At 52.6% G+C, this 27,514-nt stretch overlaps 1 protein-coding gene across 1 annotated transcript in view; it reads right to left on the bottom strand.

Moving 5' to 3' along the window:
* The window catches only part of TTLL8 (tubulin tyrosine ligase like 8), a 47,863-nt gene that overhangs the window by 20,066 nt on the left and 283 nt on the right, over positions 1–27,514 (bottom strand). Inside the window, exons 2-10 of the mRNA XM_055329413.1 lie at positions 19,378–19,469; positions 15,800–15,938; positions 14,988–15,061; positions 13,195–13,323; positions 12,022–12,136; positions 10,515–10,637; positions 5,440–5,626; positions 3,062–3,210; positions 824–1,067 (exon numbers count right to left, since the gene is read on the bottom strand). Of these exons, the coding sequence (XP_055185388.1) occupies positions 824–1,067; positions 3,062–3,210; positions 5,440–5,626; positions 10,515–10,637; positions 12,022–12,136; positions 13,195–13,323; positions 14,988–15,061; positions 15,800–15,938; positions 19,378–19,469 (1,252 nt within the window). The remainder of the gene's footprint in view (positions 1–823; positions 1,068–3,061; positions 3,211–5,439; positions 5,627–10,514; positions 10,638–12,021; positions 12,137–13,194; positions 13,324–14,987; positions 15,062–15,799; positions 15,939–19,377; positions 19,470–27,514) is intronic.

The following is a 27,514-nucleotide window of genomic DNA, read 5'->3' as shown; positions in this document are numbered from 1 at the left end:
GTTCCTGTTCCTGGACGTCTGAGCCTATGCCCCGTCCATGTGCCACCTGCCCCCGCACCCTCCCCCCAGGGGCCTTGGGATCTGGGGTGCGGTCCACACCATCCTGGCCTTTTCTGACTCACATGCTCCCCACTTCTTAGGGTCCTCAGAGGACCCCTCAGGCAATTCTCATGTCCCACAGGCTGGAGGCCTGCACCCCTACCTCCCCAGCCAGTCCAGCAGCCTCCCTGCTCTGCAGGACCCCAAGAAGTGGAGCCAAGACCAGACGTCTTGGGCTCACAAAGAGGGACTCCTGAGGGGGTCTGAGGGGCTGGCATAGGCACCTGTCCCCCAGGGACCTCCCAGGTGCCCTGGCCTGTATGCGGCTGGACCCAGAGAGCAGGATGGTGAAGCAGGGAGAGCATGCACACCCAGGCTGGGCCAGCTGTGGGGCAGCGTGAGCACAGCTGGCACTCAGCCTTTCCAGCAGAGGAGGCCACCTCCACCCCGGAAGGAGGTTTTAGGCCTGTCATTGACACGTGTCATCCCCGGGTGGGGCCGGGCACCTTGTGGGCACATGGCAAATGGTGCCTTTAGGATTTTTTGGAGAAGACACACATTATGAGGGTACAGAGCTCTGGCTTTGAAGAACAGCTGGCCTGGGCCTGCCCCTTGGGGATGGAGGTCGTTTGGACCTACCCAGGCCTGTTTCATTTGTGCCTCAAGGTGGTGATGGATGATAGCGGCAAACACGGCCTGGCAGCCCAGCCACTTCCCGCAGGTACTGGCGGGGCATGCTATGCACCCCTGCACCCCGTGGCACCAAGCTGACGCTCCAACTGACCTGTCCAGATTTTCCAGGGAGAAGCGCTGTGTTGAAAACCGCAGGTAGCTCTCCTTGTAGAACCAAATGGTCAGGGGGTTCCAGTCGGTGACTAGGAACCACTGCCTGATGTCGAACTTGGTGTCATAGATGAGCAGTGGGGTCTCGATGTACTTCTGCACCACCCACTTGTTGTCCTTGGCAGGGAGATGGTCTGCAGCCACCAGCTCCAGGATCTCCTCCACTCGGTTCATGCACACTATGTCTGCAAGAGGTCACCACTCAGCCCCAGGGCACTCAGGCCTGGTTTAGGTCCAGCCCTGAGGCCCGAGGTGGCTTTGATCCAGGACCATGAAGCACTGCAGTGGGGCCGCCCAGCAGGGAAGGCTCTGCCCTCAGGGTGGAGGCCACAACCAGGTGCCACACCCTCAGCTCTCCCACCAGGGGGCCAGCCCCCAGGATTTAAGAGAGGACACAAGAAAGAGAGGGACAGGGATGGGGACAGAGGCACTTTTAAAAGGCATCCAGTGAGCAGTGGCCGAGCACCAGCCCTGGGTGTGGAGTGAACAGGCCTCAAGGAACCAGCAGGCAGGGGTGGGGTGCCCGCCCGCTACAAGGGGCAGGTGTCCAGGGGCCTGGGGTCTGGTGAGGAACCAATGGTAGGACTGCACATTAGCATACCCATTCTGCTACTCCTCCACATTGCAGGGGGGGCTGCAATTTGCAATTTCTCATCCTCAATCCCCCCAAAGTTAGGCCACATGACTAGTGGTGACCAGTGACACCTGAGAAGTGACATGCATCTCTCTCGTCTGTTGGGTCACCACCAGACCCTCCAGCCCCCTCTTTCTCTGCTGTGACAACCCTGAAGCCTGGAGGGAATGATGTCACAAGATGGTGGGGGACTTTGGTGAGCAGACCCCCCGCCCCCACTATCTGCTCGTGCCAACCCATAATGGCCGAGGATGGCTAGAGATGAACTGGTCTCACTGACAACCACTGAGGTTTGGGGACTGCTTGTTACCAGCACAATCTGGCCTATCCTGACTGAAACAGCGCAGGAGAGGAGCACCATGTGCAGAGGCCCAGAGGCACAAGGCATAGCAACACATGAGGTGAGCTTTCCCCAAGAAAACACAAGTCTTGTCTCTTCGACTGTAAGCGAGCCCTTGCCATCCTGAAATGAAAGACTAGGGCAAAGCAGCAAAGTTCTGAAGTTATCCTGGGCTCGGAGCAGGAAGGGGTGCAGCCAGTGCCCAGCCAGAAAGCACTGCCTTTGGATTTGAACAGGCGGGTCTGAGGTGTCTGTAGGGCATCCTTGAGGATGCAGGTGTCTGCAGTGGGAGGAAGGTCGGGCCTGGTGGACAGGGGAGCCACCAGCGGCCGATGCTACTGTCCAGAGGCACAGACTCAGGATGGAGCCCGTGGAGGAGCACCGGCCAGACCCAGGGGGGCAGGCACTCAAGGACAGCAGGTGGAAGCCCAGGAAAGAGAATGTCTCCGGACAGACAATGCTTAGACGAATGCAGCAACGTCACAAAACAAAAAAAGATTTTTCTAATCATATAAAAACTAGCTGCTTTATGAATTTAAAACAACAATAAAACTCTTCAAATAACTAAAGGGGAAAATAAAATATCCAAACAAAAAGTAAAGTCTATTTAGATGCTCAGGAAACACATCACACAACACAAACAAGAAGGATGCTGCAGCCAGGGCCGTCTTAGGAGGAGATTTCACAGCCTTAAGGCCTTTATTGTTGCCCACAAAAGACGAGATAAATAGGCTGAGCACTGAAGTTAGAGTCAAAGGGGAGGGAAAAATCTCTCACAGGGTGTTGGAAAAATGCAACCTAAGGTTGGTTCTTCGGAAACACAAGTAAGATTTAAAACCCCTGAGATCTTGTGTTTTAAAAAAAACACACAGTTATTCCCCACTGGGAATAAAGAGGACACAGTCGTAGCTACTGCACAAGACGAGGCACAAAACCTGAACCCATCAGACAAAAGGTACAGGCGATAAGGATGTGCCTCCAAGAGCGCGGGTGCTTGCAGGTGAGTAAGGAGCGGGAAGGAAGTCCTGCATCGGCCTTAGTAGCCAGGTAAGTCTGAAGCCAAGATCGAGCGAGGTAATATAAAAAGCACAGCCCGGTTTGACTTGGGAACATCCAGACCTGGTGAAGACCCGCGTCGGGAGCTGCACCCCTGTGCCCAGGCTGAGCACGGCGCTCTGGGGACCGGTAGGTGGCCTCCGACTGACCTCGGCCGCGGGACTTGGCTGCCGGCTTTATGATCCAGATGTTCCGAAGCCCGTCGATCTCCGTCTGGGGGTTCACGGACGTGATTTTATTCAGCAGAGCCTGGCACTGCGACAAGTGATTTCTCGAGTTGGAGATGAACGCGTCACCGCTACAAGGCAAGGTCCAGAGAGCCTGTGAGATACCGTGGGACCCCTGTCGGGCACGTGCGTACTAAGTATGTCCCCCCACTTTGGCACACCTTCCCATTCTCCAGGGACTGTTTCTTCATAAACAGAGTTTTTCATGTCAATAAAGTACAATTTATCCACTTGATCTATTATGATTAGTGCTCTTATTAAACTAATGAATCTGTGCCTCCCTTGTGGTCACGAATGCAGACGCTAGTGTTTTCCTTTTTCGCGTAACTTTCACGTATCTCGTGAAACATCTCAAAGTAATCTTTGTGTATGTAGGAGACAGGATTCAAGATACAACTTCTTTGTTCATAAAGATGTTTGTTGCTCACACGCCATCTAGTGCAAGGACTAACCCTTCCTTGTTGATTTGCACCTTGGTCCTAAGTGACCATGCACATGAAGATCTGCATCTAGAAGAATTCATAGAACAATATTTTCAAGACCCTGGATACGTAAAGGTTTCTTAAAACAGGACTCCCAGGGCAGCCCAGGTGGCTCAGCAGTTTAGTGCCGCCTTCAGCCCAGGGCGTGATCCTGGAGACCCGGGATCTAGTCCCACATCGGGCCCCCTGCATGGAGCCTGCTTCTCCCTCTGCCTGTTACTCTTCCTCTCAATCTGTGTCTCTCATGAATAAATAAATAAACTCTTTTAAACATTTAATAAGAACAAAAAAGTAAAAAATAAATTTAAAAATATTTTAAATTAATAAAAATTAAAGATGGGCTTTCCCGGGTGGCTCAGTGGTTTAGCGCCACCTTCAGCCCAGGGCCTGATCCTGAAGACCTGGGATCAAGTCCCATGTCGGGCTTCCCGCATGGAGCCTGCTTCTCCCTCTGCCTGGGTCTCTGCCTTTCTCTCTCTCTCTTTCTCTCTCTCTCTCTCTCTCTCTCTCTCTCTCTGTCTCTCGTTAATAAATAAATAAAATCTAAAATAAAATAAAATAAAATAAAAATTAAAGAGACAAACAACCTGATTTTTAAACACACGAAAGATGTGAACAAGCACCTCACAAAAGAAAATATTCAAATGACTGATAAGCATCTGAAACAATGTTCCACATCATCAGTCTTCAGAGAAATGTAAATGAAGACCACAATGGAACAGGAAGGCAAAACTAAAGGAAGGACAGAGACAAGGCTGTCCTCCACCTGCAGGCCGTGTGGCCCACTCAGCACTGCTGGCATCTGAATCTGTAGGAATCTCTGGAAGTTTCTTAACAACCAGAGGTCATCCAGTTGCTCATCCACAGGAGAAGTGAAAACCGTGGTCTACTAATAGGACGAGCCCCTGCCCAGCAGCAGGAAGGAACGGGCTTCGGTTCCTGCAGCAGTGCGGATGAATCCCACAGACTTTGTCGAGCAAGAGTCACAACCGAGAGAGTGCGGCCGGCGTGATTCCATGCCCCTGAACGTCCACCACAAAACCAGCTGAGGTGAAAAGAGGCACACCGGCGTGAGCTCCGTGGGGGCCCGATGGGCGCTGACCTAGGAGGCAGCCTTCGCAGGCAAGCACAAAATTTCACCCACTCGGACAAATCCAGTTAGCGCACGGCACCCTCTGCGCTGTGTTCATAGCTCAATGACAAGAAGACAAGATAGTGACTGATCCAAAAGGAGAGAAGGAATCAAAGAACAAAAACATCCCTGGGATGGTGTGTGGGGCTGCGAGCAGACTCTCCAAAATGAGTGTTGTTCCCTTGGCCATAGGCTGCTCCTGCTGCAGGGGTGCCCGGGTCGCTCCTACCCCAGCTGCCCCGTTGGCTGCTGTAAAGGGGGTGCTGGGTCTCCAGCCTGGGAAGGACCCGGCGCTCAGAACAGGGGTAAGCCAGGCTCTGCCGTGGACTCCCAGGCAGCAGGGGCACCGGAGAGTCAGGAGGACTGGGCCACGCAAGCCTCCTGCTGGCCCTTGACTACACAGAGCTCACCTCTGGGGTTCAAAGAGGTAAAACACTAGAACGGAGTGGAAGGTGCTGCTCAAGGCGATGCCACCCAAAGGTGCCCCCAGGGGGTGCCATCCTTTTATGAGCCAACAGGGGCTTGGGACAGGCAGCAGTGAGTGTGGGTACCCCAACACCCAGGCAAGCACCCCAACACCCAGATGGGCGAGGCGGGACCTCCCTAGACAGCATCTGATGCTTCCCCTCCACGTCCCCCATTCAGGTGAGCCCCAGGGTCCGAGCTCCGCCCAGGGCGCGTCTTACTGAATGAGAGAGTAGTACTGCTCTGTGAGGTCCTTCCACTCATCCTCTGTGAGGTCCTTGCTGGCGTCCTCGGAAATATCGATGTCCTTGTGCTCCAGCCGCCCCAGGTAGGCCTGGCACACCTTGCACGCGGTGTCCACGAGCTGTCCCGAGAGGCCCATGAGCTTGGACTCGGCATTCTCAGGAACTGAAACCCAAGCACAGGACGTGGAGTGGGGGCCACCTGGGCACATGGACCCCAGCCCTCCATGCCTTCTGCGGGCAGCCCACCTGGACTCCGTGCACGCACACCTCCCCCGGCCACACACACCCTCCAACCAGACTCCCGGCCTGTGGGCTGCGATGCAACCCCACCTCCGAACTTGCCACAACATCTGTACTGTCCTGAGTGTGCGCTGGGTACTGGGTGAGTACCGGGCGGCAGTCCTGCCTGACACCCACAAGCCGGCAGGCACCTGGAGGCCCCCTGCACCCACCCCTCCTGCAGCATCACGTGCTCCCGGGCCCCGGACCCAAGCTGGACCATGCAGGGAGCCGGAAGGAGGAGCGGACAGCCCCAGCTGTCCCCATGGCTCTGGGGTAGGAGCCTGAAGAGAGCTAAACCAGCTGTGAGGGGGCTCCACAGGCGCGCATGGGGCTGGGGGCCGAGGCATCGCCCGCCCGGGACCCCAGCAATGAGGACCCCGGGGAAAAGCCGCGGTTCACGTGGTTGCTGTAGAGATTACAACATGTGTTTTTAAACTGTATTGAGGCGAAATTCACAGAACGTAAAAATAGCCATTTTGAAGGGTAAAACTGCACTTGTGTTTTCTGGTCAGGCTCGGAAGGAGCCTGGAAGCTGCAACACATTCTAACAAGTACAAAGTGAGACTGAAAACTCAGCAACTCTTCTTTACTCCATCAGAGACCCGAGGTCACAAGAAAAACCACCACCCCAAATGGCAGAGAAAGTCAGGTGGGTTCAGAGCTCAAAGTCCCTCAGCAGAAACCCCGAGACACCAACCCCAGCAGAGAAACACCTGAGTAGCAACTGCTGAGCTGCTGGAGGCTCTGCGTGGACAAAGCGGCGTTGCCCTAGGAGGGTCAGTTTCGGGAGGGCCCCGAGCTCTTGTCAATCTTCTCTCCAGGAACCTGACCTGGTTCTCACAGTGAATATGGGAGAAAAATCCCGTCCTGCTTCTGACAAAAAAGGAAAGTAACCATCCTGCAGGTTGCCAGACCATTCTGTTCTTCACAAGACCCGCCCTCAGGAGCCACAGTTGCCCAGAGCCCGACCTGCTGGGGGGTGGTGGGGGGAGACAAACTCCACCCTCTGTAACCATCCACAGATTTGATAATCGAGGTAAAACAGACCAATTTATTAAAAGATACAACCTGCCAAAACTCATACATAAAGAAATGGACAGAGCAGCCCGGGTGGCTCAGCGGTTTAGCGCCGCCTTCAGCCCAGAGTCTAATCCTGGAGACCCAGGATCGAGTCCCACATTGGGCTCCCCATATGGAGCCTACTTCTCCCTCTGCCTGTGTCTCTGCCTCTCTCTCTCTCATGAATAAATAAATAAAATCTTAATTAAAAAAAAGAAATGGGCAATCTGAATAGGCCTATATCTATTAAAGAAATTGAATCAATAATTAATAACCTTCTAAAACAGGAAGCACCAGATTCAAATGGGTTCACTGGTGAGTTCTGCCAAACATTTAAGGAAGAAATCATACCAATTCTCTACAATCTCAGTAGATAGAAACAGAGGGAATACTTTCTACCTCATTCTATGAGGCCAGCACTTCCCTAATAACAAAACCACAGAAAGACATGAGAAAACTCGAGACCAAAATCATTCATGAACACAGAAGCAAAAATCTTCACCAAAATATTAGCAAGTCAAATCCAAGAATGTATAAAAAAAATAATACGCCATAATCAAATAGGATTTATGTCAGGTATGCAAAACTGGCTCAACGTTTAAAAATCAATTGATGTAATCTATTACACATCAATAGGCTAAAGAAGAAAAATGACATAATCATATCAATAGATGCAGAAAAAGCATTTGACAAAATTCAACTCTCATTCTTGATAAAAGCTCTCAGCAAGCCAGAAATAGACAGGAACTTCTTCAACTTGATAAAGACTATATACAGGGCACCCAGGTGGCTCAGTTAGTTGAGCATCCAACTCTCGGTTTCAGCTCAGGTCATGATCTCAGGGTTGTGGGATCAAGCCCCGTGTCAGGCTCCATGCACAGCATGGGTTCTGCTGGAGATTATTTCCCTTTCTCTCTCCCTCTGCTCCTACCCCTACTTGCACTTTCTCTCTAAAATAAAAAAAAAATAAAATATTTTTTAAAAAAGGAGAATATATACCAAAAAAAAAAAAAAACCCCTACTGCTAAATTTCACTTAATAAGAAACTAGAAACTTCTACTCTAAAATCAAGAGCAAGGCAGGACCTCCTCCCTCTCACCACTGTTTTTTCAAGATTGTACTGAAAATCCTAGCCAATGCAATAAGACAAGAAAATAAAAAGTATACAGATTGGAAAGGAAGAAATAAAACTGTCTTATACACAGATGACATGATTATCTATGTAGAAAACCTGGAAGAATTAACAAAAAAAAAAACCTCCTGGAACTAATAAGTGATCGTAGTGGATCACTTTCCTACACACCACAAGTGAATTATTGGAATTTGAAATTAAAAACACAATACCATTTACATTAGCACCCCCAAAATTAAATAAATATGAAAATAAATAAATCTGACAAAGTCTATATGATGAAAACTACAAAAATCTGACAAATGAGATCAACGGAGAACTAAATTAATAGTGAGAAATTCCATGTTCGTGAATAGGAAAGTTTCATTGTCAAGATGTCAGTTCTTCCCTATTCAATCTATATATTCAATGTAATTCCAATCAAAATCCCAGCAAGACATTTTATGGAAATTGATTAACTGATTCTAAAGTTTATATGGAGGGCAGCCCAGGTGGCTCAGCGGTTTATCGCCACCTTCAGCCCAGGGCCTGATCCTGGAGACCGGGGATCAAGTCCCATGTCCGGCTCCCTGCGTGGAGCCTGCTTCTCCCGACGCCTGTGTCTCTGCCTCTCTCTCTCTCTCTCTCTGTGTTTCTCATGAATAAATAAATAAAATCTTAAAAAACAAACTAATAAATAAAGTTTATATGGAGAGTCAAAAGATCCAGAACAGCCATGCCAATATTGAAGGAGAAGAACAAATAAAATTGACACAATTCAACTTGAAGTCTTACCAACAAATCTATAGTAATCAAGACTGTGTGGTATTCGTGAAATAATAGACAACTCAATCACTGGAACAGAATAAAGAACCCAGAAATAGACGGAAAAAAAATATGATCAACTGATCCTTGACAAAGAAGCAAAGATAATATAAAGGGAAAAAGTGGTCTTTTCAACTAATGGTGCTGGAATGGGTGCAAAAAAATATATATAGAAAAAGAAAAAATCTAGACACACATCTTATGTTCTTCATAGAAATTAACTCAAAATGGATTGTACACCTAAGTGTGAAACACAAAACTATAAAACTCCTAGAAGATAGCACAGGAGACCAAGATGAACCTGGGTGTGGTGATAACTTTTTGGATACAACCCCAAAGGCAGAGTCCCATGAAAGCACTGCTTGGTAAGCTGGACCTCATTAAAGTTAAAAACTTCTGCCCCACAAGAGACGCTGTCAAGATGATGAGAAACAAGCCGCAGAGTTGGAGAAAATATTTGCAAAAGACATATCTGTTACCTAAAATATACAAAAAAAAAAAAGAAAGAAAACCCTCTTAAAGTCTCAACAATAAAAAAATTTTAAAACAGCAGAGAAATTGAACAGATTTCTCACCAAAGAATATATTTACAGATGGCAAAGAAGTATATTAAGAGATGCTCAACATCCTATGTCACCAGCGAACTGCAAATGCAAAACACAAGTTTCCACGGCACAGCTATCAGAATAGCCGAAATCCAGAGCAGCAACTCCACTGAGCGCTGGGAGGACATGGGGCGGCGGGGGGCGCACTCACCGATGGTGGGAAGGCACCCTGGCCTTCTCCTGCAAGCCACACATGCTCTTACCACGGTATCCAGCAATCATGCTTTTGGGTATTGACTCAAACAAGTTGAAAACTTACACTGGGGCAGCCTGGGTGGCTCAGCGGTTTGGTGCCGCCTTCGGCCCAGGGCCTGATCCTGGAGACCCGGGATCAAGTCCCACATCGGGCTCCCTGCACGGAGCCTGCTTCTCCCTTTGCCTGCGTCTCTGCCTCTCTCTCTCTCTCTCTCTCTGTGTGTCTCTCATGAATAAATAAATAAAATCTTAAAAAAAGAAAACTTACATCGATACAAAAACCTGTAAACTGAGGTTTAGAGCAGTTTGACTCATAATTGCCCAAACTTGGAAGCAACCAGAATGTCCTTCAGTCGGTGAAGGAATAGATAAGCCAGACGATGGAATATTAGCGCTAAAATGAGCTACCCAGCCACGGGAAGGTGGGGGGACCCTGCCCGCACATCCCCGAGCAAGAGAAGCCATGGGCAAAGGCTATGGACGGCCGATCCCAGCCAGATCTGGAAAGCCTTTCTGGAAAGGGCAGGACCACGGAGCCAGGGAAGGGACCCGCGGGCCAGGGCCTGGGGGCGGAGGCTGCTCCAAGTGAAGCCATCACCTTGGCTCCACCCATCACACCTCCGTCCAGACCCACAGGAGCAAGCCCTGGCACAGACAGCGGTGTGTGTGACGGGGATGTGTCCCTGCAGGTCCGTGGGTCGTAACAGGTGTGCATCGGTGGGGGTGGGGATGGCAGAGGGGGCTGGGCCCAGGGGGTGGACGGGAACTCCCTCACCTGCTGCCTAACCTGACAGCGGCCCAGGCTGCTCTAAGACAGTGAACAACAAAAAAACTTATCTGGGTTTCTGTGCCTCCCGCCACGGTGGCCCTGCTCCACAAGGAGAGCCATTCCCTGTCACCTGGCCTGGACACATGGCCCCCCCTGCCCCTCCTGGCACCCACCTCCCCCTCGGGCCTCCCCGGCCCCAGCACACCTTTCCTGTGGCCGGGGCCCGGGCCGCCGGCCTCCCCCCTGCCATGGGGTTGGCTTCCGCTGCAGTGCTGCTGGCTGACCACCCACTTGAGGATGCTGGAGGCCACTGTACGCCGGAAGTCGTCTGAAAGGACACCAAGGCCTCGCCCCCTCTGCCGGCTCAGGGGACCAGGGACCTCGGCCAGCACCAGCTGTCCTCAGCCTGGGTGCCCCACAGCCTGTGGGGGCCTCACTTCCCGCCCTCACCGCCTTGGAGGGGGCGGTTCGCTCAGTCTCAGCTGCACCCCCAGCCTGGCCCTCCTCTCCTCTGCAGACGGGGGCTCCCACCCCACCACACAGGGCCCTCTCCCGCCTCTCTGCTGCTCTCCCCACCCCCACCCGGGGCGAATCCATGGAGGCCACTGTGCCGTCCATGTGCTCCCTGAGTGCCACTGTGGTCCCTGAGGCCACTGTGCTCCCTGAGTCCTCAGCCCTGCACCAGAAGGCACAAGCGCCCCAGGGACACACACCAGGACCCTCCCCCCCAGGAGCCCCTCTGCCCCTCTCTGGACTTGTGGGCTGCCGCAGCGCTCCCTGTAGATGGCGGGAGGGGTCCCACCTGCCCAGGTGGGGGGCTGGCCTGGCTCCCAGGGCCCTCTCGGGCCAGAGGGGCAGCCAGCATCCCCCTGGATGAGCCCTCGCCCTGAGGCCTGTCTTACCCAATCCCACTCCAACCCCTGCCCTCGGGGGGTCTGCAAGAAATTCCGACACCTGCTCACCAAACCAAAACCAAAACTCTCCTTGCTCATCCAGCAAAGGAGGCCCCGCCTGCCGTCCAGCAGCTGCTGCCACTGGGAAACACCTGGACCCCGTTCCCCTCGCAGCTCCTCCAGGGCCCGAGCCCCGCGCCTGGGCCTCCCCGCAACAAGCGCCGTCTCCAGCCTGGTCCCCTCTGCTCTCCCTCCCTCCGGGCCTCTGCCCTGTGACCCCCCTGACAGCCGGTTTGCCGCCCAGCCCCCAAGACTCTGCCTGGTCCTGCCTGCGCCTGTTTGCCCCTGGGAGCCCCGGGATGGGGGGGCGGTCAGGACGAACTGCAGGGCGCCTGCAGGTGCTGCGTTCCCACGGTCCCCGGTCAGGAGCTCAGGGAACACGAGTCACCCCCAAATAAGCGCTGCCCACTGCCCTGCCCTTCGCTTTCCCTCGCTCTCTGGGCAGGTGCCACCCGGACTCCTCCCGGTGTCCCTGGGGCCTGTGGCCTATACACACGGGGTCCCGGGACCATCCCGCACAGGTCTCCCCAGTAGCCCAACTGGACCAAGCTGCGCATAGCCGCCGCCCGCTGCTGCTTGGGAGATGCTGCCCATGGACCGCTGTGGACAAGCCCTCCCCACTGGAGCCGAGCTCACCCCTGGGCCTTGGGCGGGGACCAGGCCCTGCCCTCAGCTCCCCGCCCCCATCGCCCGGGCCACACTCCCCTCAGCAGGGCTCCTGGCCCAACACCCACACCGTGGCGCTCGCCCCCGACTTACCCAGGAACTCCTGCTTCTCGCTCTCCGTGCAGAGGCCGTAACAGCGGGGGAAGAAGGAGTCGGGGTTGGCTTGGACGTACCAGGGCAGGCTCCGCATGTTCACGCACAGCCCGATCTCCAGAGACAGCGGCTTGTCAGGGCCCTGCAGGCCACGCGCTGGTCCCCTCCGACCAGCCCGAACGCCCGCAGGCCGCTGGCCGCGCCAGCTCCAAAGGGCCCTTGGGAGGGGCACCTGTTGGAGCGGAACCTCCCCAGCCCCCCAGCCCCCCAGCCCCTCCTGCCCCTGGCCCGCTGGTTCTCACAACAGGGTGAGCCATGTGCCAGCCAGGGCCACCTGAGGGCCTGAGGGTGCTGGGCCCATCTGTCTCCCAGGTCGCTGACAGGTGCTGGGCCCCTGCCAGGAAGGACAGAGCAAGCCTAGGGGTGCACTCCCCACCCGGCCCGGCAGGAAGCCCTGCACCCCAGGGCCCAGCTCACTGCCCCACTGGGAAGAAGTGCCACATGCCTGCTGGCTGCCGGGCGCACTGGTGGCCACACTACGTGGGGGTGTTCATAGGGACCCCAGCCCAACGGGGCCGCCTGCAGGTATCACCCCCGCCCGGAAGCGGGCCAGCCGCTGAGGCCGGGTGAGGATGCCCAGGGGCCAGACCCCCACGGGGAGCCCTGGGGGCAGCGTGAGCCCCCTCCCTGACCCTCCGTGGCGTCCCTGGAAGCCCCTCTACCCAACCTCTTCCGCGTGGGTATGTGCAGGCCTGTCCCCTCCGGGCTGACCCCCACCCCTGAACCTCAGCCCTCAGGGTAACCGGATGGGGCCATGGGACCAAAAGGACAGGAGGACGGGAGGTGCCCAGGGCCCGACAGCCAGAGGCCCCTGTGCGGGGGAGGTGGCCAGGGCCTCTCCAGGATGCAGAGCCTATGCAGGGCTGTGGTGGCAGCGCCCACCTGCCCCGCCCAAGGTCCTGAGTGTCCAGAGGAAGGACACAGGGCAAAGGGCACATGGGGCTCGGGCGCGAGGGGAGCGGGTACTGAGGGACTCTGGACACGGATCATGGGCCTAGCAGCCGCGGTCCTGGGGAGGAGCCCCGAGGGGTCCAGCTCAGCCACTGGAGATTAATAGGAGGCAAGCGCTGCGCTGCACCTGCTCCCGCCGACCCGCGCCCGGGCCCCCCTCACCTTGGTAGTGAAGGAAGCTGTCTTCCCGTAGTGATTCAGCATCTGGTCACAGTTCAGGCTGTGATAGTCAATGACGTCCCTTTTGATAGTCCACAGCAAGTAGGGCACTTCGTTTTTTACCAATCTGGACTAGGAAGAAAAAACCCTTGTCAACACCCTGCATCCAAGGTTGTGGGGATGTGAGAGCAAAGGAATCAGGGTTGTTTTGTTTTTGTTCTTTTTTCCAAGTTTAAGATTTTATTCATTTATTCATGAGACAGAGAGAGAGAGAGAGAGAGAGAGAGAGAGACAGGCAGAGGGAGAAGCAGGCTCCCTGCGGGGACCCTGATGCGGGACTCAATCCCAGGACCCCGGGGTCACAGCCTGGGCTGAAGGCAAATGCTCAACCGCTGAGCCACCCCGGCTGCCCTCAAGTGTTTCTCTAAATGCTCGTTAATCAGCATATGTGGTAAAGTTGGCTTCAGAGGTAGAATTTAGTGATTCATCACTTACCGACGACACCCGGTGCTCATCACGCCCTGAGCCCCCCTTCATGCCAGTCACCCCCCAGCCCCTCTCATGGTTTGCCTCCTTATCTCTTTTCTCTTTCCCTGTGATCCTCTGTTTTCTTTCTTAAATTCCACATATGAGTGAGATCACAGGATAACAGGCTCGCTCTGACTTATTTCACTCAGCATAAAACCCTCCAGTTCCAACCATGTTGCTGCAAATGGCGAGATCTCATCCTGCCTGTGGCTGAGGGATACCCCGTTATGTCTACAGACCACGCCTCCGTTAGGTATTCATCTGTGGATGGACACCTGGGCGGGCCCTCTCTGCAGTTTGGCTCTTGTGGGCCTCGGGGCGCAGGTGCCCGTTCAGATCATTACGTCTGTGTCCTTTGGGGTAAATACCCAGTAGTGCAACTGCTGGGTTTGTAGGGCAGCTTTAATTTTAACTTTTTGAGAACCTGCCACATGTAGAAATCAGATTTCAAATGACACCTGAGGTGTGTACTCTGTGACTCTCTTCTGGAAGTCTGGCAACGGCTATCCCTTGAGGGGCCACCGTGTGTGTGGCTGAGCGATGTCTGAGCTGCCTGGCCCGTGGGTGCCCCTGTGGGTGTGGGCACGGGGTGGGCGTACTGTGACCGGGGGAACTAATCTCCTCCCTGCTCCCCACTCTTTCAGAGCCGGAGGCATCACTTCCTAAGACTTATCCCAAATGCTGGACTCACAGCCTACTCTTCAGTGACGTCGGCAGCTTTTGTTGTCACTCTCTGGCATAAGTCTCATGTGTTCAAGTGTGGCATGAACCATCAAAGTATAAACGGCAGGACACAAGCGTACACACATGTATGGAGGTGCACATGGACACAGACAAGTGCATGCACACGGGCACACACATGCACATGCACACATGAGTGCAAATGCACATGGGTGTACACATATGAGCACACACATGAACGCACACATAGGGTACACACAGACACATGAATGCATGCATGCACAAGGGTACACACACATGAGCTCACACACGGGCGCACACAGACACATGCAAGCACACGTACTCACACAGATGCACATGAGCTCACACGTGCAGGCACACATGGACACACACGTATGGGTGCACATGGACACACACGTACACGGGTGCACATGGACACACACGAGCTCACGCATGCATCCAGCACCCTGGAGTGACTGGCTTTGCCACCCGTGCCCAGGACACGGCCCAGGGAAGGTGACAGTGTGAGGAGGCGCGGGGAGATTGAGGTCCACCTAGCCCACAGGAGCTCAGGTGTGGGGACCTACCATCACGTCGTGGATGTCATCTGTCTTCTCCAAAGCCACTTCTTCATTTTCTTTGCCTTCAACCTGTTTATGTTCTGCAAACACAATACCCCGAGAGCCTGCAGTGCCTGAGTAGGGCCCCCCATGCCACACAGCCACAGCGCACCTGCTGGTGCCTCAGCAGCCTCATCTCTAGGGGCCCTTGGCAGGTCCTGAGATGCAACAGGGTGACATCAGGCTTGGGCTACATCGACCCGTCCCGGTGTCTGCTGCATGGTCCCTCCGCCAGGTGTGGTGCTGGGGTCAGGGAACCCCAGGTGTGGGGCGGGGCAGGCAGCTTTGGGGTGGGTGTGCTACAGGGGGCACGAGGAGCGGGATGGTGACAGGGTTGATGTGGGTCCCATACACCGTGCGGGAGCTGGCCCTGTGCAGACCCCAGGGCCAAGGACATGCAGATGCTCCCTGCAGAGCAGGAGGCGAGGCCTGGGGCAGAGTGACCCCAGGAGTGTGACCAGTGGGGACAGACAGGGTGGGGACAGCAAAGGATGGTGGCCACTGCCCAGACACAGGGGAGGAGACCTGTTGTGGGCGTGGACGGGGGACACTGAGAAGCCACCAGCTGGGGACGTGGAAGCACAGGCCTGGTGTGAGGATGCCTGGGGAAGGCAATGGCCTCCGCCCCCCCCGGGAGACCCCCACACGCAGAGGAGGCCCAAATCCCAGGCCCTGCGGGCCGGAGCAGCCCTCCCCGGGCAGGTGTGGCTCACTCTGGTCCGCTGACAGACCCACACGCACGCCTTACACCGAGAGACGAGACACCTTCGATACTGTACCAGTCACCCCTGCTCCGTCATCGTCCACATTCGGGATGACCCTGGGCAGAAAGTGAAACTTCTTCTCCACCCAGCCCTTTCTTCGAAGGGTGGCCCGTATCACTGGGTAGTGCCCGTAGATGGAGAAAATCTTCTTTTCCTCAAATAGCAAGAGCATATTTTAAATTAAAGAACTGAGAGACAAGGCGGTTAATTGTGTGTGGGGGGGCCTTCAAAGCAGTGACGGAGAGTGCCTGGGGTGGGAGGACGCACACGGAAACACCTGAGATCGCACAAACACAGGCAGGTAGCGGGGCCCTCCTCTGGGCTGCGTGCACTTGTGTGCCTCACTCACACGAAAGCCAGGAGGCCCCGCACAACTAGGACCATGAGCGTGTCCCCAGCTCAGGGTGAGTCCTGGTCAGCAAGGTGGGACTGAGGCGGCAGGGCCGGAGGTGTGCGCTCGGACGTTTCCTTCCTCTATGAAGGGACAGTCTCTCGTGTTTGGGGGTGAGGGGATGGGTGCTGAGGTCCGAGGACAAACGAGAGGGTAGAGCCATGCAACCACCCGGGAAGGGCCAGATGCATGGAGTGCCCATAGCACGAGGCCAGCCCCAGGGAAGTGACAGGTGGACATGACAGGGGCCTGGGGACCTGGCAGGGAGGTGGCAGGGGGTGCCGAGGCCTTCCCAGCTGAGGGGTGGGGGACGGGAGCGTCATGCTCACGCTGGAGCCCCTGGGGCCCCCACTGCTGAGGTACAGCCTGGACACCTTCACTGGCCAGGGTCACAGAGGGTGACAGCCAGGACACAGGTGCATGGTCAGCAGTCACCTCTAGTGCCACACGAGTGCGTGTGGGAGCAAGGAGGGCAGGAGGGGAACGGCTCAGCTCGTGGCGTCCCTAATTAGATGACTCTGAGTTCACCGAAAGACAGACCATGTGGGGTGGGCCTGACCTAATCAGATGCATCTCTTAAAATGAGGGTCCGTGGCTTCCCTGGCATTGGAGATTCAAAGCAGTAGAGACCTTCTCCCCTTCGCTGGCTTTGAGGAAGCTACTTCTACGGCCACGAGGGGCAGGATCCTACCGGCCAGCCGAGGGAGCCTTTCTCTGCTGAGCCTCTGGATGAGACCCCAGCCCAGCTGATGCCTCATTTCAGCCTCGAGAGACCCTTAGCGGAGGACCCCACAGATGCTGTGAGATAATCAATGGGTTTACGTAGCTAAGCTCATGGTGATGTTACACAGCATCGGTCCAGGAGGACCTGCACCCCACGCCCAGGAACACACTCAGGAAAGCTTATGCCTGCGGCCAGGAACTGTGAGTTCCAGCTCCAGCACCCACATAAAAGACCCAGCAGGTCAGGGGGCCTCCGTGAGCCTCCTTCTGTGCAGAAAATCCATCCAGAGTCTGCCCTTGTCCCCCACGGGGCTGTGCGCTGGGACACAGGGATGTGGTGAACTTGGCCACGGACTGGCCGCTCCGACGCAGAGGCAGGCTGGGAACGGGACCACCGGCAGGAGTGTCAGCACCAGTGACCTGCAAGACCCCCCTGCCTGCTTACAGTCAAAGGGAACAACTTTAGAAAAGCTGGCTATTGAAACCCACAGAGCCAAACTCCTTAGGGAACTACAAAAGGTTGTCTTCAAACAGAGTGCAAGAGTCGTTAACGCATTCGAGAGGGGAGAAGACGTAATCAGTCCACGAGGAGGCACGAAATGAGGGGGAGGCCGAGCAGAGAGGACAGGAGGAAGGAGCAAGGACACGGGGACACCCGGGGGCATCCGAGGCACCGGGGGAGCCGTTACAGATGAGCACACCAACCGATCCAGGGGAAGGGTGCAGAGCGCCACGCTGGATTTTTAAAAATCTCAATCTATCTTGTTTACCTGAGAAAACCTAAAGCGCAAGCCTACAGGTAGGTAGGACATAAAAGGAAGAAAATAGCCTTTGGGACAAAATAAATCACTGACATAAAGAAAATCATGCCATAATTTATTAAAAGATTCGATTCTCCGGGAGGATACTCCTGGAGGTACCTGGTAAGAGGGCCGTCCATCATACAGAGCAAACCTTGGCAACCACAAAGTGAAGGAGTCCACACTGGTAGCAGGGTGTTTAACACGCTTCTCTCGGTACGTGACCGAGCACACGGCCCAGAGATTTCAAGCAGCCTCAACGAGTTGAACAAACGCAAACAACCAGCTCTGCCCTGATGACGAGGAATAGAGTAACCCACGTCGACTTTCACACGAATGCCCAGATTGCTGGCCATAATGCAAGTCTGAACACATTTTAATGGGACGACATTACGCAGATTACATTCTTAAGCACATGCAATCAAGCTAGAAATCAGTGACAAAATAGAAAAAAAAATGGTACTTATCTAAAGGATACAAACACAGTGATCCCAAGGGGCAACTGGACCTCAGTGTTCACAGTGGCCATGTCCACAAGAGCCAGACTGTGGAAGGAGCCACGGTGTCCGCGGACAGAACACAGATCCGCGAGGTGTGGCCTACATATACAACGGAATATTCCTCAACCATCAGACAAAGAAATCTCCCCATTTGTGACGACGTGGATGGACCTGGAGGGTGTGACGCTGAGTGACACAAGACAGCCAGAGAAAGACGATTGTCCTGTGATCTCACTCGTATGTGGAATTTAAGAAACAAAACAGGGGAAGGGAGGCAAAAATAAAACAAGACGAAATCAGAGAGGGAGGCAAACCATGAGAGACTGAATCACAGGAAATAAATTGAGGGTCCCTGGAGCGGACAGGATCCCTGGGGGACGGGCATGAAGGAGGGCCCGTGGTGCGATGAGCACGGTGGGTTATGGGGAACTGATGTGTCACTGATTCTACCTCTGAAACCATAATACATTATATATTAATTAAACTGAATTTAAATAAAAAGTAAAAAAGTAACAAAATAAAATAAAACAAGAAAATCTTGTATACATGAAAAAAATAGAAAAAAAACCCCAAAAGTATAAGCATTAACTACACTTTTAAGTGACCCACAATCAGTGAAAAGTAATAATGTGGACTTTATATAACTTAGAACTACATCCCAACAAAAGTACTATGAGCTAGAAGCTTGTGCAATCAGCTAACACAACGTCTGCAGGGATGTTTGCAGCCTCACCAGGTCCGAGGTTTCAATAGAAAACCCGAGAATGAACAAGCTGGTGGGGCTGCGTTGGCACGAAATCCCAGAGAGCACGGTGCCCGGGCGGCCAGGACCAGGCGGCACTTGCAGCCCCCAGCCCATCCCCCGCACCGTGGGCTCCGGATCCCGGGGCCCCTAGCTCCCACAGACCTGCCCTGCAGCCCCACTGGGGTCAGCGCTGGGGGCCAGGCCAGTGGAGGCTGGGGAGCTCGGCGCATCACAGGCAACTCCTCGCTGCCCAAATTCTAAAACAAGTTTCCACACTTAAAACCTGTGACCCCACCCCTTCCCCCCACCTGGACGTTTCAGCCTGAATAGCACATGACTCTTGATCTTGGGGTCGTGAGTTCCGGTAGGGTGACGAGATTACTGAAATAAATAAAAACTTTTAAAGATTGCCCCCTAGCCCCAAAGGCATTTACCTTGATGGCCTTTTCTGTTAATTGTCTTGCTATTTTGTATCTGTCTAATTTGGGGGAAGAAGTCACGTCTTGCAAAATTCCTCGTTTTAATTCTGCGGAAGAGAAACAGGCATCAAGGCACAGGTAGGAGGCCCCGGGTTCTTGGACAGGAAGCCTGCCCCCGCCCATCACCTCCTCCCCCACTATCACCTCCTCCCCGCACCCTCTGCCCCCACGGCCCCTCCTGCTACCCTCAGTGCCCTCCACACCCTCCACCCTCTGCAGGTCGCTGCCCCTGCTCGGTGTCCACACCCACGATGACCACCCCAGCCTGTGTGGCCAGCCTTCCCTCTGACAGGGCCCTCCCGCCCATTCCCCCACTGGCAACAGACTCCCATCAGCGCACACTAGGTTGTAGCGCAACCGCCTTAAAAATTAAAGTGAAAACCATCCTCTCGGTGGCGCACACCCCTCCACGCTCCTGCCTCAACCACCCTCCAAACCCCTATTTCCTGGGCTGCACCGTGGACACGGCTAATGCTCAAGTCACATGCGAGCCGATACCATGGGCCCTGGCTCCTGCGAGCACGGGACACTCGGCCGGCCGGCTCTGCACCCCCGGGACCCCTTCCTGTGAACTGTGCCCCCGCCATGCCCTGACCTTGGAAGTGCCCCAGCCTGGACCTCAACTCCGTGCTTCCAGTCCACACCACTCCCTGGGCCATGTCACCTTGTCTGGTGGCTTCGAATTCCACCTCACCCAGGGCCCTGGAACGCACACCTTCCCCCTGACCACCCGAGCTCCGGGCACCTCCAGGACCCCCAAGCACGACAGGTGGGCAGGGCCGGCAGCAGACCCCAGAGACCCACGCCCGCATAGTCAATCAGACAAAAGCACCAGAGCCATTTGGTGGGGACGGGGTTCTGACAACTGCACATCCACACGCAGGAAACAAATCTAACCCCACCCTTCGACGCGCTGCAGTTCATCTGAAGTGGATCCCGCGCCTCCGTGCGAAAGCAGAGCCCTGGATCAGGCAAACCTTCCCGGGTGGCGCAAGGAAAGCATCGGCCGTAGGAGTTAAAACTGGTAAAAAGAAAAGGTAAAGCAAAGGCTGGGAAAAACCATTCACTTCATTCAAGTGAAGCCGACAGAAAAGGGTGCGCGGTGAGCGGTTCTGTCGGTCCGTCCGTGGGGGGCTTTGGGGCAGAATTAAGCGGCGGGGCCAGAGGCCAGTGGAGGGCGGGAGGAGCGGCCGCCAGGAGGCTGCCAGGAGGCAGCCGGTCCCAGTGCAGTGGCGCGGCCCCAAAACAGCCCCTCCAGGGCTCGCAGGTCGGCAGCCGCTGCCAGGACCCGCCCCAACCTCACTGCGCCGCCTCGTGCCCACGAGTGCAGCCCCTCACTCCGCGGCCCCCGCACGTGCCCTGGACACAGGGACCAGAGAGAAGGGCCAGGGTGGACGCAGGAGCCAGCGCGTGAGGGAGCTACCGCCACCTGCGCCTTCCACACCCGCGCCGAACAACCCACGCGCCTTGGGAGTCGACCTGGAAAGTGCTGCGTGTTTCTTAACTAAAGGATCATTAAAACACCAAAAAGCAAATCTTTGGGTGGTGCTTAAGTTATATTTATAAAGAGATTTTTAGCTGTAGATGCATATATTCAAAAATAGTAAAAGCTAAAAACACTAAAAGCCCAGTGAGTTAAGCATCCGTCTCAAGATGTTAAGAACAGTAAATTTAAACCCAAAGAGAAACAAGAAACTAAATAAAAGAAAGGAGACACTGATGAAGTATTTTTAAAAATCCAGCAGAGGGCAGCCCGGGTGGCTCAGTGGTTTAGCGCTGCCTTTGGCCCAGGGCGTGACCCCAGGGTCCCGGGATCGAGTTCCACATCGGGCTCCCCACGGGGAACCTGCTTTTCCCTCTGCCTGTGTCTCTGCCTGTCTCTGTGTCTCTCATGGATAAATAAAATCTTTTCAAAAAAATCCAGCAGAGAATTAATCAAGCCAAAGGCTTAAAATTAATGAATAATTGGTGAGACCAGCTAGTAAAGAAAAGGGACAAAACCTTCCCATCAGTAAAACTCCAGGCCTGACGGTTTCACGGGTTAACACTCAACATTCAGTCTTGGTCAATTCGTTCCGGGTGTAGAAAACTCAAGGCCACGCCTCGCTCGTTTTCCGAGGCCAGCCACAGACGGAACCGCAAGATCACGGGCCGGCATGACCCCTGCACAGAGGACAGAATCCTGCACAGGAGATGCCACCCACAGCAGCGATGCAGGCAGAGGGCTGGGTTATCCCTGGCTGGACTAGAAAAGCAAACTAGATTCACCATTTAAAGGACTCAAGTCACAAATCCCATCTTAACAGATGCAGAAATATCTTAATTAACCCAAATATCCACTCAGGCTGAAAAGTCTGGATGAACAGAGATGCCCATTAACAGCCTGGCAACAACCCCCTGTGGCACCCGGCCTCTGGTTTCCAAGCACCACACCCCCGTGCCCAGTGGAGGGTCCTGCGGTCCCTGAGAGCAGGGACTCCAGCCCGGGACCCGGAGCCGGGTGATCTCAGGGCATCTGGAGGCAGCTACAGGCTGGGGTAGGGGAGCAGCAAAACGACGGACACAGAGGCGGGAGGGCTGAGCACTGGCCCTGGAGCACCACGGAATATGACGGTTGCTGGCCAGACACGGCTCAGACGTCCAGGAGACTCCGGAGTGAGGCTGAGGCACAAACAATCCTCACCTGAAGCTGTCAGACACGCCCGGCATGCCAACACTTCCCTGGAAACCTATGATTGGGGGCGGAACTGAGGAGGCTGGGGAAGCAGGGGAGGCCGGGGAGGCTGGGGAGGCCGGGGAGGCTGGGCAGGCTGGGGAGGCAGGGGAGAGCGGGGAGGCCGGGGACGCTGGGGACGCTGGGGAGGCAGGGGAGGCCAGGGAGGCAGGGGAGGCAGGGGAGGCTGGGGAGGCTGGGGAGGCTGAGGAGTCTTGCCCGGGCAGGAAGCACTCCTCACAGAGCATAGCTCCCTGTCTGTTCAGTGTGGAGAACTGGCCACTCAAACAAGGGTTGGACCCCTAGGGAGGGTGAGGGGAGAGGAGCGGGTGCCATGGTGGTGCTGCCCGAGTAGGGGCCAGGGTTGCCACAACACCCCCCACCCCTGCCAGGCCTGTGTTCCTCACCACCTTGTGGGCCTGTCAACCTCCTGCACCCAGTCCCATCTCAGAGGGATTCTCCAGGGAACCCCCACCCCTGCTCAGGGGCCTTGGGCAGCCACCGGGTGCCATGCACCCCTCCTCAGGTGCACTGATGACGGGCCGCCCAGATTCTACGGGCAGGTTAGGAGTGCAGCACCACCTTCAAAGGAGTCTTCGCAAAACACTCAGCCTGAATCTCATCAAGCCTCCAGAGCTCACCTCCATGTCACAATGTTCATACAGGACGGAGGCAGAGAAGAAACCACCAGGCAACAGATAGACAAGTCCCCAGGTAGGACCTGCTGCACAACAGAGGCTGTCCTCATCAGTAAGTGTAGGTCTCACACAAGAGGATAAAAGACAGCGAAGAGACAGGACAACCTAATGCCGTGTGTGGTCCTCGCCCAGAACCCAATCTGAACAAACCAACTCTGGGAAATAAGAACGTATTCTGGTTATTGGGTTTTATTAAGGAATGATTGCCCATCTTACCAAATGTGAAAAATGAGTTTAGTTATATATAAAATGTCATTTTTGGAGCTACTTAGTAAATATTTAGATACATACTAATATTTACTTAAAATCATTGTTAAAGGGACACCTGGGTGGTTCAGTGGTCAAGTATCTGCCTTCAGCTCAGGGCATGACCCTAGGGTCCTAGGATCGAGTCCCACGTCGGGCTCCCTGCAGGGAGCCTGCTTCTCCCTCTGCCTGTGTCTCTGCCTCTCTCTCTCTCTCTCTCTGTGTGTCTCTCATGAATAAATAAAATCTTTGCAGAAAACTCATTATTAATTTTTTTTTTTTTATGACAGTCACAGAGAGAGAGAGAGAGAGGCAGAGACACAGGCAGAGGGAGAAGCAGGCTCCATGCACCGGGAGCCTGATGTGGGACTCGATCCCGGGTCTCCAGGATCGTGCCCTGGGCCAAAGACCGGCACCAAACCACTGCGCCACCCGGGGATCCCAGAAAACTCATTATTAAAGACAAAAGACAGCCCATAGTATTAAAAGAATCAATTGGGGATCCATGGGTGGCTCAGTCGTTTAGCGTCTGCCTTTGGCCCAGGGGGTGATATTGGAGTTCTGGGATCGAGTTCCGCATCAGGCTCCCTGCATGGAGCCTGCTTCTCCCTCTGCCTCTCTCTCTGTGTCTCTCATGAATAAATAAATAAAATCTTAAGAAAAAAATAAAATAAATAAAAGAATCAATTGGTCAGGAAGATATAAAAATTCCAAATGTGTATGAACTTAATTGTATATAAAATATAAGTTGACAAAGCTGGGCAGCCCCGGTGGCGCAGCAGTTTAGCGCCGCCTGCAGCCCAGGGCGTGATCCTGGAGACCCAGGATCGAGTCCCACGTCAGGCTCTCTGCATGGAGCCTGCTTCTCCCTCTGACTGTGTCTCTGCCTCTCTCTCTCTCTCTCTGCATCTCTATGAATAAATAAATAAATAAAATCTTAAAAAAAATAAGTTGACAAAGCTAAGAAAAAAAAGACATAGAAAATCCACAATCATATTGAGATTATTTAACCTACTTCTCTATGTAAATGAAAGATTAAACAAAAGGGGCACCTGGGTGGCTCAGTAGGTTAAGCATCTGCCTTCAGCTCAGGTCATGATCTCAGGGTCCCTGGATCAAGTCCTGCATCTGGCTCCCTGCTCCAAGGGGAATCAGCTTCTCCCTCTCACTCTGCCCCTCCCCCCCACCCCACTTGTGTGCTCTCTCTCTTTCTCAAATAAATAAATTTAAAAGAATTTAAAGTAAAAAAAAAAAGAGTAGACAAAGAATCGGCAGAATATAGCAGATTTGAACATTGTCATTATCCAGCTGCACTCAAATGATGTATGTAGACACCATGTTCCTCACTTTCTCGTCTTTCAACACAAATTACATCCTAGACCAGAGGGGATCTCAATAAATTTCAAAGGATTGCAATGATATAGATTAAGTTCTCTGACAACTGGTATTAGACATTAATAACCAAAAGGTAGCTGGGAATTTTCTTAAATGTTCAAAAATTAGACAGCACACTTTAAAATAAAACATGGACCAAAGGAGAAACTCAAAAAAGGTTTGAGTTGAATGATAATAAAAATATTACATAGCAAAGCATTACAATGCAGCTAAAATAGTGATTTAGAGGGAAATTTATAAATTTAATTTCATATATTTTAAATCTAAGCTACCATCCCAAGAGTCTTATAAGAGAAAAATTAAACAAAAAGAAATGAAAGACAGAAAATAATAAAGATGTGCCATAGAGACAATTAACAAACCAAAGGTTGGACCATTGAAATTTTTAAAATTTTTAAAATTGATCAAGAAAAATTTAAATTAAAAATTTAAATTTAAATTGATCAAGAAAAATGAGGAAGCACAAATCACCAATATCAAGAATGAAAAAGGGGACATCATTACTGATTGTACAGATATTAAAATGATAAATAGATTATGAATATCCACATGCCAACAATTTGACAGCTCATAGGAAATTAACATTTCCCTTGAAAAATACAGCTTTATCAAAACTGACATAAAATAGAAAGTTTTGGCTTATTTTTGTAAGGAAATTAACTTCATAATTAAAAAGTTTCCTAAAAACTCCAGTTCTCGATGGCATCACAGATCAATCTTTCCAAACATTTAATGGTGAAAAATACCTTCTATAAGCCCCTTTCATTGAATAGGGAAATAGAAAACCCTTTTAATTCTTTTTAGGTGTTCATAAATTTAATACCAAAACCTAATAAGGACCTTATAAGAAAAGAATGGTACAGCCAATCTCATTCATAGAAATAGGCATACAAATCCTAAACATTTATAAAACAATATATAAAAATATAAAACAATATAACATGACCATGTGAAGTTTATTCCAGGAATACAAAGTTGGTTTAATATTTGAAAATCCATCAACATAATCCACCACAATAGACTAAAAGAAAAAAAAGTATATATTATCACCTCGATAATGCAGAAGAAAGCATGTGATAAAATGTAATAACTATTCATTTTATCACATGTAATAACTATTCATTAAAAAATTCTCAGTAAACCAGGAACAAAAGGGAACTTCCTTTAAAGCCCATAGCTGAAAATACTTCATGCTGAAATACTGGGTACTTTTCCTCTCAGTTTTGGAACAAAAAAGGATATCCACTATATCAATTCTATTTAACATTATACTGAAAGTACTAGCCAATGCAATAATGCAAGAAAAGGAATAAAAAGTATAAAGACCTAAAAGAGTTGCAGATGATTGTGTATGTAAAAGATATCTAAATGAATCTACTAGCTATTAGAATTAGTTAGCAAAGTCACCAAATGCCAAGTCAGTACAATAAAATTAACTGTATTTCTATGCGTTGGGAATAATTAGAGAGTGAAACTCAATAATTTCATCTCTAAAAAACATCAAATAATCTAGGAGTAAATCTAACAAAAGAGATCTTCCATACCTATACCCTGAAAACTGCATACTGTTGACAAGAATCAAAGAACTAAAGGTTCCTGGGTTGAAAGACTCAGTATCAACAAAATGCTGAGTTTCACCCAAATCAATCTATAGATTTAGTGTAACCAAAATTAAAATCCCAGCAGGATTGGGGGGGTGGGTTAGGAGGGGTTAAATTAATAATTTGACTCTACAATTTATATGGTAATGCTAAAGTCTAAGAACACCTGAACAAATCTTGAAGGACAGAGTCAGAAGACTTACACTATAAGCTGTTAAGACTTAGTATTGGGCAGCCTGGGGGGGCTCAGTGGTTTAGGGCCACCTGCAGCCCAGGGTGTGATCCTGGAGACCCAGGATGGAGTCCCACGTCTGGCTCCCTGCATGGAGCCTGCTTGTGTCTCTGCCTCTCTCTCTCATGAATAAATAAATTAAATATTTTTTAAAAGACTTAGTATAAAGCTACTGGAATTAGCTGGAAAAGTATGGACTCCGGACAGGCAGAGAAATCAACATAATGAAGAACAAAAAATAGGCCTAGGTCTGATTTTCCACAAGGGTGCTCTTGGGCTCAAGCTGGGTCAACTAGAATCCCCGCAGGGTTAGAGTGAGCATGTGCCCAGCCCCCAGCACCTCACTCCATACAAAATAGTCAATCCCTGTCAAACTGCAGAGGTAACTGTGAAATGTAACATTATGAAGTTTCTTTTTTTTGTTTTATTTACGATAGTCATACAGAGAGAGAGAGAGAGGCAGAGAGAGAGGCAGAGAGAGAGGCAGAGAGAGAAGCAGGCTCCATGCACCGGGAGCCTGACGTGGGATTCGATCCCAGGTCTCCAGGATGGCGCCCTGGGCCAAAGGCAGGCGCCAAACCGCTGCGCCACCCAGGGATCCCCATTATGAAGTTTCTAAAGGAAAGCACAGGATACTGTTTCCTGGACAATGGGGTGGGTACCGGTGTCCTAATAAGACTCTAAAAGCACTAACTATAGAAGAAAAGATTGACAGTTAAACTTGTTTACCACTAAGAGGTTGATTTTTCTAAAGGAATCCTTAAGTGGCTGAAAACAGCAGCCACCGACCAGAAGGTATTAATAACATCTATCTGACAAAGAAGTAGAGTCCGTCCAGAAGAGACAAAGCAACCCTGCAACTGCATAGGAGAAAACCCGCAACCCGACTTAATAATGGCCGGAAGTCGGGGACAGGCGCTCCCGGCAGAGCCCCAAGGGGAGCAGCACAGGAAAGGCGGGAACATGGGCAGCTCGGGGAGGCGCCCTGCACACTCACCCATCGCCCTAGACGAACAGGGCGGTGCCCGCGTTAGCCTGGACCCGGAGCAGCCCTGGGGTCCGCGGAGAGTAACGGAGCCTACCCTGGGCCCAGCGAGGCCCCGCCCAGGTGTTCACCACCCGCAGCCTCGCGCCGCGCAAAGGCAAGCCCCGGGGGCCCTCGGGCCAAGGGCGGGGCTCGCCGTCACTTCTGGGGCAGCGCCGTACC

The sequence above is a fragment of the Nyctereutes procyonoides genome, unplaced genomic scaffold (genome assembly GCF_905146905.1).
Source record: "Nyctereutes procyonoides isolate TBG_1078 unplaced genomic scaffold, NYPRO_anot_genome, whole genome shotgun sequence".
Taxonomy (NCBI): domain Eukaryota; kingdom Metazoa; phylum Chordata; class Mammalia; order Carnivora; family Canidae; genus Nyctereutes; species Nyctereutes procyonoides.
The sequence above is the reverse complement of the archived record's forward strand: the minus strand, read 5'-3'. Positions and strand labels throughout refer to the sequence as shown.